The sequence below is a fragment of the Xyrauchen texanus genome, chromosome 39 (genome assembly GCF_025860055.1).
Source record: "Xyrauchen texanus isolate HMW12.3.18 chromosome 39, RBS_HiC_50CHRs, whole genome shotgun sequence".
Classification (NCBI taxonomy): domain Eukaryota; kingdom Metazoa; phylum Chordata; class Actinopteri; order Cypriniformes; family Catostomidae; genus Xyrauchen; species Xyrauchen texanus.
In genome coordinates this window covers 34,996,206-35,011,126 of record NC_068314.1, presented here as the reverse complement: position 1 = coordinate 35,011,126, position 14,921 = coordinate 34,996,206, and the positions used below count along the sequence as shown (strand labels likewise).

At 37.9% G+C, this 14,921-nt stretch overlaps 2 protein-coding genes across 2 annotated transcripts; one reads left to right on the top strand and one right to left on the bottom strand.

The window, feature by feature from the left end:
* Positions 1–19: 19 nt before the first annotated feature.
* LOC127632803 (post-GPI attachment to proteins factor 4-like) lies at positions 20–6,062 on the bottom strand. Its single transcript, XM_052111586.1, has 2 exons — positions 5,853–6,062; positions 20–3,659 (listed from the first exon to the last, which is right to left on the bottom strand). The coding sequence occupies exon 2, from the start codon at positions 3,472–3,474 to the stop codon at positions 2,287–2,289; it is 1,188 nt and encodes a 395-aa protein (XP_051967546.1). The 5' UTR covers positions 3,475–3,659; positions 5,853–6,062; the 3' UTR covers positions 20–2,286.
* Positions 6,063–7,593: 1,531 nt separating this feature from the next.
* On the top strand, positions 7,594–9,922 carry LOC127632807 (myelin and lymphocyte protein-like). The gene is made up of 4 exons (XM_052111590.1): positions 7,594–7,738; positions 8,568–8,735; positions 8,863–8,997; positions 9,168–9,922. Exons 1-4 carry the CDS (start codon positions 7,649–7,651, stop codon positions 9,240–9,242), a joined length of 468 nt encoding a protein of 155 aa, XP_051967550.1. The 5' UTR covers positions 7,594–7,648; the 3' UTR covers positions 9,243–9,922.
* The last annotated feature ends 4,999 nt before the right edge of the window (positions 9,923–14,921 follow it).

Here is a 14,921-nt window from a genome sequence, read left to right as displayed (position 1 = left end):
ACATTAAACTCAATTGGCAAGTTATACTGATTTATTTAAGTCAACTTTATATTCTGTTTACATTTACATTTATGCATTTGGCAGATGCTTTTATCCAAAGCGACTTACAGTGCACTTATTACAGGGACAATCCCCCCGGAGCAACCTGTAGTTACGTGCCTTACTCAAGGACACAATGGTGGTGGCTGTGGGGATAGAACCAGCGACCTTCTGATTACCAGTTATGTTGTTTAGACCACTACACCACCACCACTCGACAAAACTTTCCCTCTTAAGTTGTTTTACAGTGTGTAAATACCTAATAACATTAAACCTTTATTTAATAAACCTTTATTTAAAATAAATTCAGACAAACCATTGAAAATATTATTAAAAGAATTTTTACAAAGTGATTTTATCAAATCCATAGATTTTGAAGAATAAATTGATTTTTTTTTCAAGTTTTGTCATGCTGAAAATGGAAAAAAAAATATCTTTGAAAGACAAGTAGTGTGACTGAATTAAATTTACCTGACCCAAATGTTTGTCAAATTAAAATGCTAAATATTTAAGTATCTGAGTGCAAATTTCGGCATCCATAAGGCTCAGATCCATTCATTTCTGCATTTTGACAAATGTTGATTAAAAATAATTTTACAAGACAAACAGCTCTATAAACGTCAATGGTCCAAAAGCAAGCACAAAAATCATCCAAAAGATTCAAAAACATTATTCAAAGCATGTTTTTGGACGAATAATCATCTTAAAGCATATTATTGCTGCTATACTATGCATAAAGTCAACAGTCAAATATGAATATATCTCCAGCAAGTGCACTGTAAAAACTATATTTTTTTAGTTATCATAACTTAAAATGTAGAGTTAGAATAACTGCCCTGAATTCATCTTGTTGAGACAACTCAATTGTTTAAGTTGTTGTTTGCTGAACTTGTGATACGTTACTGAACTTATAAAAAACTATTCAGTTCGAAATAAAAAAATATAAGTCAAGAGAACTACGCACATCATGCTCGGATTCCCAGCATGCACTGCGGCATGAATTAATGATGCAAATAGCAGTGATACTGTCTTTTCATATTATGAATTTATGCTGTTAGTTGTTTTGTTTGTTGCTTTCAGTTATTTGTGAAGTAGCAATAATTCAGAGCTCATCTTTTTACTCAATGAAGTGTTTGATGATTGTCACCGTCATTGTAATTTGAGCCCATGCACGTCTCTTTGGCACACTTAAGTTTGAATATGATCAATGGATTAGATGTTGGTCTCTGATCATCAACTGCATGGTTATTTACCATTAATTGGACTTTTACCATGGTACAGCCCTGTGTTGTGATTCTACACACCCGGTCCCTTATCAGGCTAATCAAGCCTCCGAGAGGGATAAAGGCCGACTGTGGACGGTGGTGCAACAGAGAGAGATCGTTTACGGGCAGCTGTCCGTCCTATGTGTGTGTTTGTGTCTTTTGGTTTCAGTTTTACATTAAACTACTATTTATATTGTCAAGGCGGTTATCGCCTCCTCCTTTCCGTCGTTCCCTTTACAAGCCCTAATGACCTCTATGGTTATCAAATATATTAAACTGCTACAACTTCTATGTTCTGTTTGAACTCAACTAAAAAGTTCATTGAACTAAGAACATCAAGTTTACCTTAAAATACATTAAACTCATTTGACAAGTTGTTCTGGGTTCAATACAAGTTCAACTCAATTGACAGCATTTGTGGCATAATGTTGATTACCACAAAAATTACTTTAAACTCGTTCCTTGTTTTCTAAAAAAAAAAGCTAAAATCTGTGTTCCAGTGAGACACTTACAATGGAAGTCAATGGGGCCACAAATGCTGTCGATTGAGCTTATCTTGCATTAAACCCGGAACATTCCTTTAAGCTGACACAACTTAAAAATTTTAAGGCAGCACAAAAACTTACTTTTTTAAGTTGAAACAACAAGACATTTCACAGTGTGTAAATACCTAATATAACAACAATAAACCTTAATTTAATCTCAAATATATATAAAATGTGTGTAAAGTGTGAATTTAAAAAAAGACCACATTTGACTCTTTAGCCAATAAATTGGTTTGAAAGCTTCGTGCATGTGTCTGGAACGGCAGTAAACGAGCGGTCACATGTACAGTGCTTCATAGTGCTAATCAAGTTCCTGTTTTGTTATTCATATCCAAATGAATGAGAGTATATGGAAAAGGCTCAGATAAGCTTGTCAAAAGGCCCTAATCCAGGCTCTGTGCTATTATCCTGAAGTTCTTCAAGAGCATGTGCTAATTTCAAATTAACCTGGGTCGAAGGGGATTGAACCTGACGGAGGAGTATGCTCCGATATGCTTGATCGCATTTGGTTCAACGCTGTGAGCCCTCTCTCCTGGTGTCGATCTGACAATCTTGTACAGTACCATGTCTTTAGCATTACCCGGAGCACATTCGACCTGGTCCAGGTACTCTGCTGCTCGAATGGAAGCGTTGCCCGGAAAGAGCATAGCGGGAGTACAGCATTCAGTGGCAGGTGACACGGCATACAGTTGGGGGGAAAGGCGTCTAACCTCCAGGAGATAGTGCCTTCCTGCCAGCTCAACCACGGCCATTACATAAAGAGTCATAAAGAGAAGATGATGAAAGGAGAGGGTAAAAGAGAGATATGTACAGTGGGAAAATATGAGAAGGATTGTTGCACCAAACATGCCAAGTCCCAGCCATTCCAGAATGCGATACGGCTCCGGATTCCAGTACCTCTGCAGACGCTCCGGGTGGTAGAGCTTCACGTACAGAGTGTTGAGAGCAAACTTCCGTGAGAGCAAGTTTTTAATCAATGGGAAAAAATCATTCCCTGGCAGTGCATCATCCTCCAAGACAATTACATTTTTTGGCCTCATAAGGTCCCATCCCTTCCTCAGGCAGTAAACATAATCTCTTTTCTCCTTCTCGAAGATGTTTACAGCTTCTCTGATCTTACGCCTCTCACCTGGAGATCGTCGAACAACCAGGAACTGTTTCTCCAGAAGCAATGCATCCTCGTTCAAAGTAGGCCCACTTTCGACATCGCAAAGCATGACCTCGGCACATGGTTTATCGCCGCAGGCTTTAAGGAGCGACGCGAGCCGTTGAGTCACCTGCAACAGGTAGTGATAGTCCCTACCCTCCGTTCTACTGGCTGTCACAATAGTGACCAAGAGATCCGGTTTCTTAGCCACCATTTCCACTGGGTCCTTCAGGCTTTCTACAGAATCCACACCCTCCCAGAACCGCAGGGCATCCTGAGCCCTGCTGTAGCTCTCTTGTAGAGCTGCATTGCTCAACGAATCAAGATACAGAGTTTTTAAAAAATAATACGAGTACAGTAAGCGGTGACAGCAAATAGGCAGTATCACTCCAAATGTTAAAACACACAAAAGCAACCCTTGAGCTACAGGGCTGGACCATCGAAAGTGCTTGTTGATACAGGTCCTCCATCGAAGCATCTGTGTCCTTTTAGACTGAGATCAGGCAAGCTTTCAAAGCAAAGGTGACTGATATGACGCACGGGTGGGATGGTCCCGACTCCAGCCAAAGAGCCACTTTCAGGAGAATCCCTCCACTTATCAATGAAGCACTCAGATATTTAAGCACTCAGAGGCTTTTTAAGATGTTCATACACCACCAATATCTATAGAAAAGAGTGATAGGCAGATCATAGGGAATTTATTAATGTAAGAAATACAAAAATCTTGTTGAAAAAATATATTGCTTTTAAAGGAATATTCAGGTTCAACAGATGCTAAGCTCAATCGATAGCATTTGTAGCATAATGGAAGTCAATGGGACCAATGGGCCAATCCATAATACTCATGGTTTCCAAAGTATAGACACAAGACGTAAACAATATACTTATTAAGATGATTTTAGAGTGATAAAATTGCTTACTAACCTTTTCTGTGTGGAAAATATATCCAATTTACAACTTTGTTGAACACTAAAACTGATTTAAAAACGGATTTAACCAACTTAACAAGACAAATAATACATACAGTACGTTTTAACAGAAGAATTAATATAATGTAAATGTTTTTATCAAATTAAACTTGAAATGTTTGCCTTTAAACCCTCCAAAATGTATTCCCGTTCACTTCCGCTGTACTGTAAGTCCTCACTGTAAGGTCGATTTTCTTTTTTTTTTTTTTTAAGAAAAGGAGGCGGGGCAAGTTTAATTATTTATTTATTTATTTATTTATTTGTTTGTGTGTGTGGTAAAAACATGATGCCAGAATTGCTGTCGATTGAACTTAGCTTGTATTGAACCCGAAATATTCCTTTAAATAAAAACTTGATTTATATCAAACATTATGACTTTGTGACTTTAAACTGTTCTTAAAAGTTTTTTTGGTTTGTTTTTTTTTTGGACATTCGAGAAATCACAAATTAGTGTTGGTCAATCATATAAATCATATAGAAATTAATAATGATGTTAATCGATAAATGTGTCTGTTTTAAGCATCAAAAGTTAAAAACGCAATACAATGATCCCTCCGCCGCAATCCGTGTTAGGGAGCGTCTCAAAAGTGCAAAAACGCAAAACTCGTTAAAATAGGCCTATACATATTCCGTAACTACATTAAAAAAAAGTGGTTATTTTTACATTTGTAATTAACTGTCTGTAAACAAGTTACATTAAGAAACTTTTTACATTTCTTGGAAATATGGCTTTTCAATATGGAGTTTCTGCAATGTTCACATGTGACCTGCTTATGTCCGACCACCTGAAATGTATTCCTAAACACCAGCTACACATCTTTCACATCTCTGTGTGTGGAAATATGTTTTTACTGTATTTTATTCTCAGAAAACATGTGACCTGAAGACATCACACCACCTGTAATATATCTGCAAACACCTGTAATACATCTGAAAAAATGGTTTGCTGTATTTTCCTTAATTTGATTCCATAACATACTTAAATACATTCAACTTCCTTGTCATAACACAAACTAGACTTAAACCTATAGTATTTTTCCATGTTACACAAAAGTTACATACATAACAGTTATAAAGCAGAATATCCAAGCAGGTCTTTTTCACAAATACGAATTAGAGGTGCTGTCATATCAGGTCACATGACCAACAAAGCACATAAACACCAATCAAGCAATCTTTCCCTTTGACCCTTTAGGTGGATTATCAACTATGAGAAGTCAAACCTGTTCGACTTGACGGCACTTATTTTACCCCTCCTCTGACTGCAGACTACTTAGCCTTTTTGCACATTCCATATAAAACAGGTGATAACCACAAAGTAAAAAAAAAATGGGTTTCCTTGTTTCTAAACTGTGTGAATATCACATAAAACCATATTACCATACACAAAGCCATATAAGATGGGTGCCAGGTGTGTGAATGCATTGCATGAGGTCTGACATGATAAGAAGTCAAGGTGGTACATGTTGTGTGTATACTTGTCTCGCCGGAGGGTTGACGTTCCCCGTTCCTTTTAACTATATGTGAAATGCAATTTCTGTTACGTTACACAGTTATAACGTCATTACATAAATGTATTCCACTTGTTCACATCATCAATTTACAACTGTATAAGGCTGCATATGTTCTGTAACCAATGCATTGTCTTTTTATTCAATGGCATTTTTCAGTTTCACTCTTTAGAGACGCTCCCTAACTTTGCTGGCCGCATGTCTAACGAATGTACAACATAAAAGCAACTTTACCGCAGTTCCCTTTCAAAGTTCAATCATTTAAAAACACTGTCGGATAAGAACTGATTAGACAGCAAGGAAGCCAAAACCCGAAAGTGTTATTAATAGCCTGTTAAATATAATACAACACAAACCGTGCACAATTTCAGCATTACCTGTCAGAATATTACAGCAACCGTGTCATTAACTCGGTTACTGAATTAGAGCAGTGAACCAGGTCACCAGAATCGTATCGTCTTTCTTCTTTAGCTTTCTGGCTGGTTACAGACCCAAAATCGTACAGTAGATCACATCAAACCTTAAATTTTGATCATCGACGTGCACAGACAACAAAAGTTACAACGCCTCCTTCCCGTAACAACTGGATAAAATGCGCAGAAAATGTTCCGCTGTTGTTTATGGGACGGTGTGTTTTATTCCTCCAGGGGGCGCATGATGGCTCAAAAGGCAAGTTGTTCAAACATGTGGACGTTTTCGGTCTTGTTGGAGACATCTGAATTTAATGCATGATTTTTATCATATTTGAAACAGCCCGAAGAATCTAAAAAAAAAATAAAGCATCTAGATGAGCACCATTTTGACTGGTGCATATTTCCCAGCGCTTGCAAAAGTAACAGGCATGGATGTATTTACCTGGGATTTAAGGTTGTGCGATCTAGTTTGGTAACCCCACCCGAAACTCTTTTGGGCATGAACAACGAACACCCTACCCCCAAACAACCCCCACCCCCGCTCAACAAGTTTTGGGCATGTACAACGAATACACACCCAATTTCTGAAGACTCTATCACACACGTTTTTTTTGAACATGTTGCGTTTGGTCTGAATGGCCTTGTTAAGTAGTTTTACTCAAACATGATTGTTTAATTCCTTTTAGATAAACTCACTTAGTTATCACAGATTCAGCCTCAGACCGCCCAGACTAGAGTTTTTATTGGACTACCTATACACTATATATAAATCATAGGCTTATATGTAGAATAATAAACAATGAACCAAAATCATTGGCTAACATTGAATAAACTGCTGTTCTGTGACTGATAATGGTTAAAAAAGGCTAATTATATTTGAATTAAATATTTAAAAAGAAAATGCAGTATGTCCATTAAAACCTCAAATTCTAAAACGGCAAGAAATATTGTATCCACCACTCAAAAAGCTTCTGAAACTCAACCGTGAAACTCAAACTTCACCTGTTCTTTTAACACAGTGAAATTTTACCCACATGTGTAACTAGATCATGACTGCTCATCCATCCATTCATCCATCCATCCATCTATCCATCCATCCATCCATCCATTAATTCATTCATCCATCCATCTATCATTCATCCATCCATCCATCGATTCATTCATCCATCCATCCATTCATCCATCCAACCATAATCTATCCATCCATCCATTCATCCATCCAACCATCATCTATCCATCCATCCATCCATACGTTCATCCATCCATCCATCCATTCATCCATCCATTCATTCATTAATTCATCCATCCATACGTTCATCCATCCATCCATTCATCCATCCATCCATTAATTCATCCATCCATCCATCCATTCATCCATCCAACCATCATCCATCCATCCATACGTTCATCCATCCATCCATTCATCCAGCCATCCATCCATTCATTCATTCATCCATCCATCTATCCATTCATCCATCCATCCATTTATTCATCCATCCATTCATCCATCATCCATCCATCCATCCATACGTTCATCCATCCATCCATCCATCCATCCATCCATCCATCCATCCATCCATTCCTCCTCCATCCAGCAAACTCTCTATTGAGCTGGATGAACAGGGTGGGTCTTCATGCATCAAATGCAACAAGATGAACAGGTTTGTCCAGTGGTCTCTCAGTCTCTTTAAAAACACACATCTTTAAAACGTCTGCACATTCATTCTACCTGTGCAGACGGGAGACTCCGGTGCACAGAAATGGTGTCTAATACAGGGCAAATGGGCTACCTGCCAAGCGGAGGTGCGATATTCTGCACCATACCCGACATTCTATACCTGCCAGAGCTTGTAAGTTGTTTAAAATGTAATATTGTAAAATGTAAAATGTAATGAGTTAATGTATTTATTTTATTTATTTATAATGTATTTATTGTTAAAATCAAGGCTGTTAGTTAATGCACATTCAAATATTGACATGATAAGCATTAAAATGTTTGTAAATCAATAATTAAAGGAAGGTACAATAGCGTGTTACCTATTTATTTATTTATTTATTTGGCAGCAATCTCTATCGTCAGTCTTTATTGTTTTCTAGTGTTCACTCAGGTTTTAAGATTTTGATTTTTCAGGTTTATTTAGCTGAAATTTTCATGTCTTTTCATTGTGTATAAAAAGTTATTATTTTTTATATTATTTTATTAAAAATGACTAGGAATTTTATTATGAAATTGAAATGGATAAATCATATTTTTTTGAGTGCATGAGAAAACAGCTTATTATAATGTAAAGAAAACATGAAATCTTGTTCGGCCAAAGCTAAGTCCAATATATTTAAAGACAATTTGAGACTGATAATTAATAAAGATACATTAATACTTTAATCTCTAACATTAAAAAGCTTTGGTAGGCTAAATATCACTGGTAAATTGTACTGTTGGGAGGTTAATGGGTACTTAGCGTTTATTACAATATTATCTTTCTTCTTTTAACTTTTTTTACATGCTTACATGCTTTTAAACTGCAAAACAGATGAGGATGAACTTGTGTGTTCAGTTTTGTGAAGATAAAACCATTCAATATTTCAGTTTCACTTTAAGCAAGAGACATTAGTGAAGAAATTACCCTCCCGAGAAGTGTAAAACTGCAAGTAAACCGTTCTTTAATTTGTATTTTTTAGGTCTTTGGCGGACTGGTGTGGTGCCTGATAGCATCTACGTACATATTACCTTACAACCCCCAGGCATATGTGATTGCTGTGTCCATTTTTTGCTTTGTCATGACCTTCCTCTGGATGATGATATTCGCCTGTGGGTCACATCATAACAAAAGCTCTTGGGCAGGCGCGGTAGGTCCACAAAGAAGTCTTCATTCCTCTTGTCCATTCTCTCTGATGATATCAGCACTTTTACCTGGTCAGGATAAACAAGTTTTATACATTTCAAACATAATTGTATCTCTTGTTTCTTTCTCAGGATGTAGCATACCATGGATTTGCAGCATTCCTCTATCTCAGTGTGTCTGTGCTTCTAGCTTTGTTAACCATTGGCTTCGGTCTAATAGAGGGAGGCAAAGATACGCTTATTTACAAGCTGGATGTAGCTGCTGTGGTGAGTTCCTAGTGTTGCACGGGCTTAAACAATGGTCAAATCCATGATCCAACAGTTTTAGATTACTGTAAACACAAATGCAGAGAACAAGAAGACATTAGACGTGACATTGAGCATCTTGACTATGTACACCACTAATATGGCCATTATTTTTCTCTCTTCAATTTCAGGTGTTTTCCTTTTTCACGACTCTACTGTATTTCATCCACACCATTTTCTCAGCCATCAGATGGAAATCCTTCTAAAATGTCAACGCTCAAGTTGTTTTAAACATCTTGTAGACGTCAGACATGATAGATGCCTCCTTAAAGAATGATTGATTGTCGAGTCTTTGTCATCCTATTATTTGTTCAAACTATGTATTTGTATTTAAACTGACTTGTTGCTGATATTTCTTTTGTAAACTATTCTTGCCTCAGGTATAAATTATATGCAATTTTGATCGATATAAAAAGGAAAATAATTAGTCTGTACAGTGTGTTTTCTCAGCTTGGCGCTGGACGAGTATAAACAGAGCTTTGCTGCTCTGACTCAAATGACATCATTGCCTCAATGTTTTCCAGGGGTTTTTGGAGAACCCCTGTTCACACCACAAGCCACAATCTATTAAGGGAGAAAAGCATGCTAACATCATTGACATACTATTTACAGTAAATGCAGTTGTGTGTTTGATTTTGGCAATTAAATGAATTTCTACCTTACGTTATATGAATAAAGCTGGTGCACCCTTCTCTTAAAAGGTTTGATATGCAAGTATGGGTGCGGGTAGGATCCAAGAAGTGTGAGTTCACTCTTGTCTCTGACCAGGAACAATGGGGTCAAGTCAAGTCATTATTATTTGTATAGAGCTTTTCACAACACACATCTTTTCAAAGCAGCTTTACAGGAAATCATGCATTGAAAAATAAATAAAAATGAAACTATAATATCTATAATGTCTTACGGTGATCATTGTGTAGTTTGATTAAATAGGAATGTAAAATGTTTATAGAAATTAAATAATTAAATAATAATTGTATTTAGAACCCCAGTGAGCAAGCCGAAGGCGACTGTGGCAAGGATCACAAAACTCCATATGATGTTGGTTAATGGACCTTGGGAGAAACCAGACTCACTGTGGGGGCCAGTCTGGCTAACATCATGAATATAATGCCAATATTAGTTATTTTTGTGCAGTGCAGGTCATGGTTTAAAATGAGTAAACTAAGTAAGTGTTAAGGTTCAGTGTTTAAACAAACATTTTCTATGAACTAAAATTAATGTCTAATGTCTTTGAAGTCCATCCTGGATTAACAGAAGTTCACATAGATACAATGTCCTTCGTTAGTTGGCTGATGAAGGCTTATGTTGGCAATTAAGTGAAAGTCTGTGTATTCCATTTCAAGAGTGTAGTCCATCAACAGACAAAAGTGATGCAGGCCGAGATTAATGAGGTGCATCGCAGTTCAACCTGCAGGTCATTTTGGTGAGGTTTGATGGGGTCCATCCTAAATCCAAGGTTCAGGCAGTGGCATATGAAGTATCCGATATCTTACAGTTGGAGTTGGCATCAGTTCATCCTCTGAAGTAAAAAAACTGAGATGAGTCTGGCTAGCACCGACGGTAGTTTGTCGTCATCTTTCAGCGATACGTAGTAGTGGAGGAACAGAGCTGGATCTGACCGGCTCTGGTAACCTCAGGATATGAATCTAGAAGTTGAGACATGGATACAAATAGAATAAAATTAGTGTAGATGCCGTTCAATTTTATGCAGATTTATAGATCATGATAAATGTTTCTGGTTCCGGCAGACCTAACTAAAGCAACATAATTGTGAGTTGAAGGATAAATTTGTTGGATGCCTGGCTAAATAGATGAGTATTTAGTCTAAACTGAGTGAGTGTGTCTGCATCCCGAACAATGTTAGGAAGACTATTCCATAGTTTATGAGCCAAGCATGGAAGGCACGTGTCATAATTTAGCAATATTTCTCAGGTGGAAGAATGCTATTGTACAAACATTGGAAATCTGATTTTCAAAGGCCAGATTGGTATGAAATAAACATAATTTTATACATCCATTGAGAGTCAAATTATATATTAGCGACTTATTTTTAGTAGAGAATTATTATTAGTACCTCTGTTTTGTCGGAATTGTGTAGAAGGACATTTCTGGCCATCCAGTCTTTGATTTCATTGATACACTATGCTAATTTGGATAATTGTGAATTGTGAATATAAAGTTGAGTATCATCAGCATAACAGTGGAAACTTATTCCATGATTCCTGATAATATCTCCCAGGGGAAGCATATATAAGAACAAAAGCAGAGGTCCTTAAACTGATCCCTGTGGCACGCCATATTTAACTATTGTTTGATTTGACAATTCCTCGTTTACACAGACAAAGTGGTAGCGGTCTGATAAATAGGACCTAAACTATGCTAATGCAGGTCCACTTATGCCAACATAATTCTCCAGCCTATTCAAGAGAATGTCGTGATCAATCATGTTGAAGGCAGCATTATGATATAAAAGCACTAGAATAGAAATGCTGCCATGATCAGATGACAAGAGCAAGTCATTTGTAACTCTGATAAGTGCAGTCTCTGTACTGTGATGGGCCACAAATCCTGACTGAAATTGTTCACATATTCCATTTCTCTATAGAAATGAGTGTGTGTAGAAAGAGTTTGGGGAACAGACACAGTCTCTATGTGATATCTAGGTGATACAGTCTCTATGTGTTGTAGTTTATGTGACCAATGTGACGTCTCAAGGCAGGTAGTAGATGTTCGGATTAACCAGTTTGTCTGCTTCCTGACCTGGGCCCCAGTTAGTCAAATGCTATTATAATTATGACTATGAGCCAAATTACTAGAGAGAAGAGTGGTACCTTTAGCAGAGTCTGTCTGTCTTTAACAGGTCAGGTAAACCACAAAAACTCTTCTAATTGTCTATAAATCCTGTGACACCACTCAGAAATCCAGCCATTCAGTGACACTAATCTACTATAAACCTCATCACCATGATGACTAGGGAGAGGGCCCGAGCATATTACAGTGTCTGACATAATGTATGCAAGTTCATACACCTCTTTAGCATTATCGCTTGTGATCTCCGACTGGCGAAGCCGGACATCATTAGTGCCGACATGAATAATAATTAGAGAAAATCTATGTTTAGCATTAGCCAGCACTTGTAAATTTGATCTGATGTCAGATGCCCGAGCTCCCGAAATGCATTTAACAATGTTGGCTGGAGCCTCTATTTCCACGTTCCTTACAATAGAATCATCCATCATTAGGGCTCTTTCAACATGATTATCAGTGGGTGCATCACTGAGTGGAGAGAATCGATTGGAACCCCTAAAAGGAGTGGTGTCACTTTGCTGAGTGAGTATGCTGCCGAGACGTCACACAATTGCCCTGCTGCGGGGGCTCTAGAGCTGGAACCAAAGTGTGTGTTGCTCGCTGTTCTGCCCGCATCTGAAACAGCATCTACCGGCTTCTCTTTCTCACTGACCTCCACTAGTGTGGATGCGTGCCTCTAACTCATTAAACTTAACTCATTCTCGGTCAGCCTGACTAATTCCTTACATTTATCACATGTGAATCCCTCACTGTTGACGGAAGAAGCTATAGTAAATATGTGGCATGTAAAGCAGGAAGCAATAACATGAGAGTGTGCCATGACTTACCGCAATTTTTGGTTGTTCTTGAGCACTGAGGGTTTGAGATCAATGTGTTAAACACAGTGGAGAAAACAAATGCACGCAGTCGAGATGACAAGCAGATGTAGACGGAAAAAAGAAAAAATGATGAGAGAAACAGGTGCTTGCGGTATAATACACACAGATGAACCAGTAGAAAAGTGGAAAAACATGAAGCATGTGGTAAAATGGCAAAGGATAAAATGATAAACATAAGAATAAGCAAAGCTAAGCAGGCTAGCAAGCTACAAACACTCGTGCAGCGTGCTGTCAGCAACAGGAACAGGAACAGGCTGAGGGTGATGATGCCAGTGAACTGCATCAAACATTTTATTCATGAGTGCTTTGCAGGTGGGTAAATTAAGTGACTCCCAAGAATCCAGGTGTATTATCCTGACTTCTATACAGTATACTAACAGTAGCTACATATAGCCTAATACAGATTCACCTACATTATGCTAAACAACAAACTGCATCCACAGTGTGTTGTTTGAAGTCCAAAGTTCAAAGATAAGTACCCAAACCTAAACCCCAGCTGGTGGTGCCCTAGGCAACCACCTAATTCACCTATGCCTGGAAACAGCCCAGGCCATATTTAAATATGCAAAAGTGAAAATAAATCATCAACATTGTTTTGATCATTCATTGTGTCAAGGACACGTTCGACTGGGAGATGAACAAAGAAAAAATAGCTCTGGATGGTGTGATTGTCACCAGTAATCTCATATATTTCAGAGCTTGTTCCTTAGTCACCCAGCGCTTGACGTTTTGGATTCATGGTTAAAAATAGTTGATCTAGTGGAACTCCAACATGGATAAGATGCACGGTGTGTTCCCAATGTCTATCAGACATGTGGACATTTTCTGGCTGGTGTTTTTCTAGATGTCTGAAATGGCTTACATCAGAGGAACATGATTTATTGCACACTTCCTAGTTTTGCGTCAGTGCTAACAGAAACTGTTGACATGTGGAATTACATAATGATGAGTTGTCATGATGAAACAAGCATAAAAATTTCCGAAGTATTTTTTTAGAAATCTAGATGAAGATTTTTATGATTAAGGGTTTGATAACCAATATGCAGAACTGATAGTCATTGTTATATATATATATAAACACACACACACACACACACACACACGTAGTGTTTCCATGTTTTATGGGGACTTTCCATAGACATAATGGTTTTTATACTGTACAAACTTTATATTCTATCCCCTAAACCTAACCCTACCCCTAAACCTAACCCTCACAGAAAACTTTCTGCATTTTTACATTTTAAAAAAACATAATTTAGTATGATTTATAAGCTGTTTTCCTCATGGGGACCGACAAAATGTCCCCACAAGGTCAAACATTTCGGGTTTTACTATCCTTATGGGGACATTTGGTCCCCACAAAGTGATAAATACACGCTCACACACACACACACACACACACACACACACACACACACACACACACACACACACACACACACACACACACACACACACACACACACAGCTGCCATTTGTGTCATTTTCATACACTGCTGTAGTACTGAATTCTTCTGTGCTCCTCTTATATGAAGAGTGTGGGCAGTTTTCCAGCATTAGACTAGCCACCAATTTGGCAGTATTACAATGCCTAGCCTCAGTTCTATCAATCCTTTTTTTCTTTTGAAGATCTCTGCATCTGAGCAGATTGTATGAATAAAAAGCACACTACACAAGTGAGCAGATAAACCAAACTGCGACAAGAGAAGAAAAAAAAGAGAAAAAAATGGGCCACATTTTTTACAATCCAGACTTGCATTGAATTTGTAAACTAAACTAAACTAAACTAAACTAAATGAATAAATAAATAACACTGCCTTATGGAATCATGTTAATATACCAAACTATTTCGCAAAATGATTTTTATTTGTCTAGCTGTACATATCGTGGCAGTTTTCTAGTGAAATAATCACTAGAGGCGCTACAACAACAATGACTTTGTCTTTGTGGTTTGTCTACTGAGGCGGAACGCTGTGTCCTGCCAGACACGGGCGGAACGTTGTTATGGACCATACGTGACACGGACGGGTTAAGCCGTTGCTCACCGTCTCCAGGATGCGAGCGGGTCTGAGATGGGGTGGCAAGTGGGAGAGCAAAACTAATTTTTAGCCCTGCCCCTGGATCAGCTCAACTAATCAAAAGAGCACTTGTAATGCAAAGGACCAGGGTAGGAGTTTAGAAGAGCATGCAAGCTGA

Excerpts from the sequence above, each read along its gene's own strand:
- LOC127632803 (XM_052111586.1), bottom strand. The coding sequence starts at position 3,474 with ATGCTTCGATGGAGGACCTGTATCAACAAGCACTTTCGATGGTCCAGC.
- LOC127632807 (XM_052111590.1), top strand. The coding sequence starts at position 7,649 with ATGGTGTCTAATACAGGGCAAATGGGCTACCTGCCAAGCGGAGGTGCG. Across the intron at positions 7,739-8,567 it reads TTCTATACCTGCCAGAGCTT|GTCTTTGGCGGACTGGTGTG; the intron begins GTAAGTTGTTTA and ends TGTATTTTTTAG. Across the intron at positions 8,736-8,862 it reads AAAGCTCTTGGGCAGGCGCG|GATGTAGCATACCATGGATT; the intron begins GTAGGTCCACAA and ends TTTCTTTCTCAG.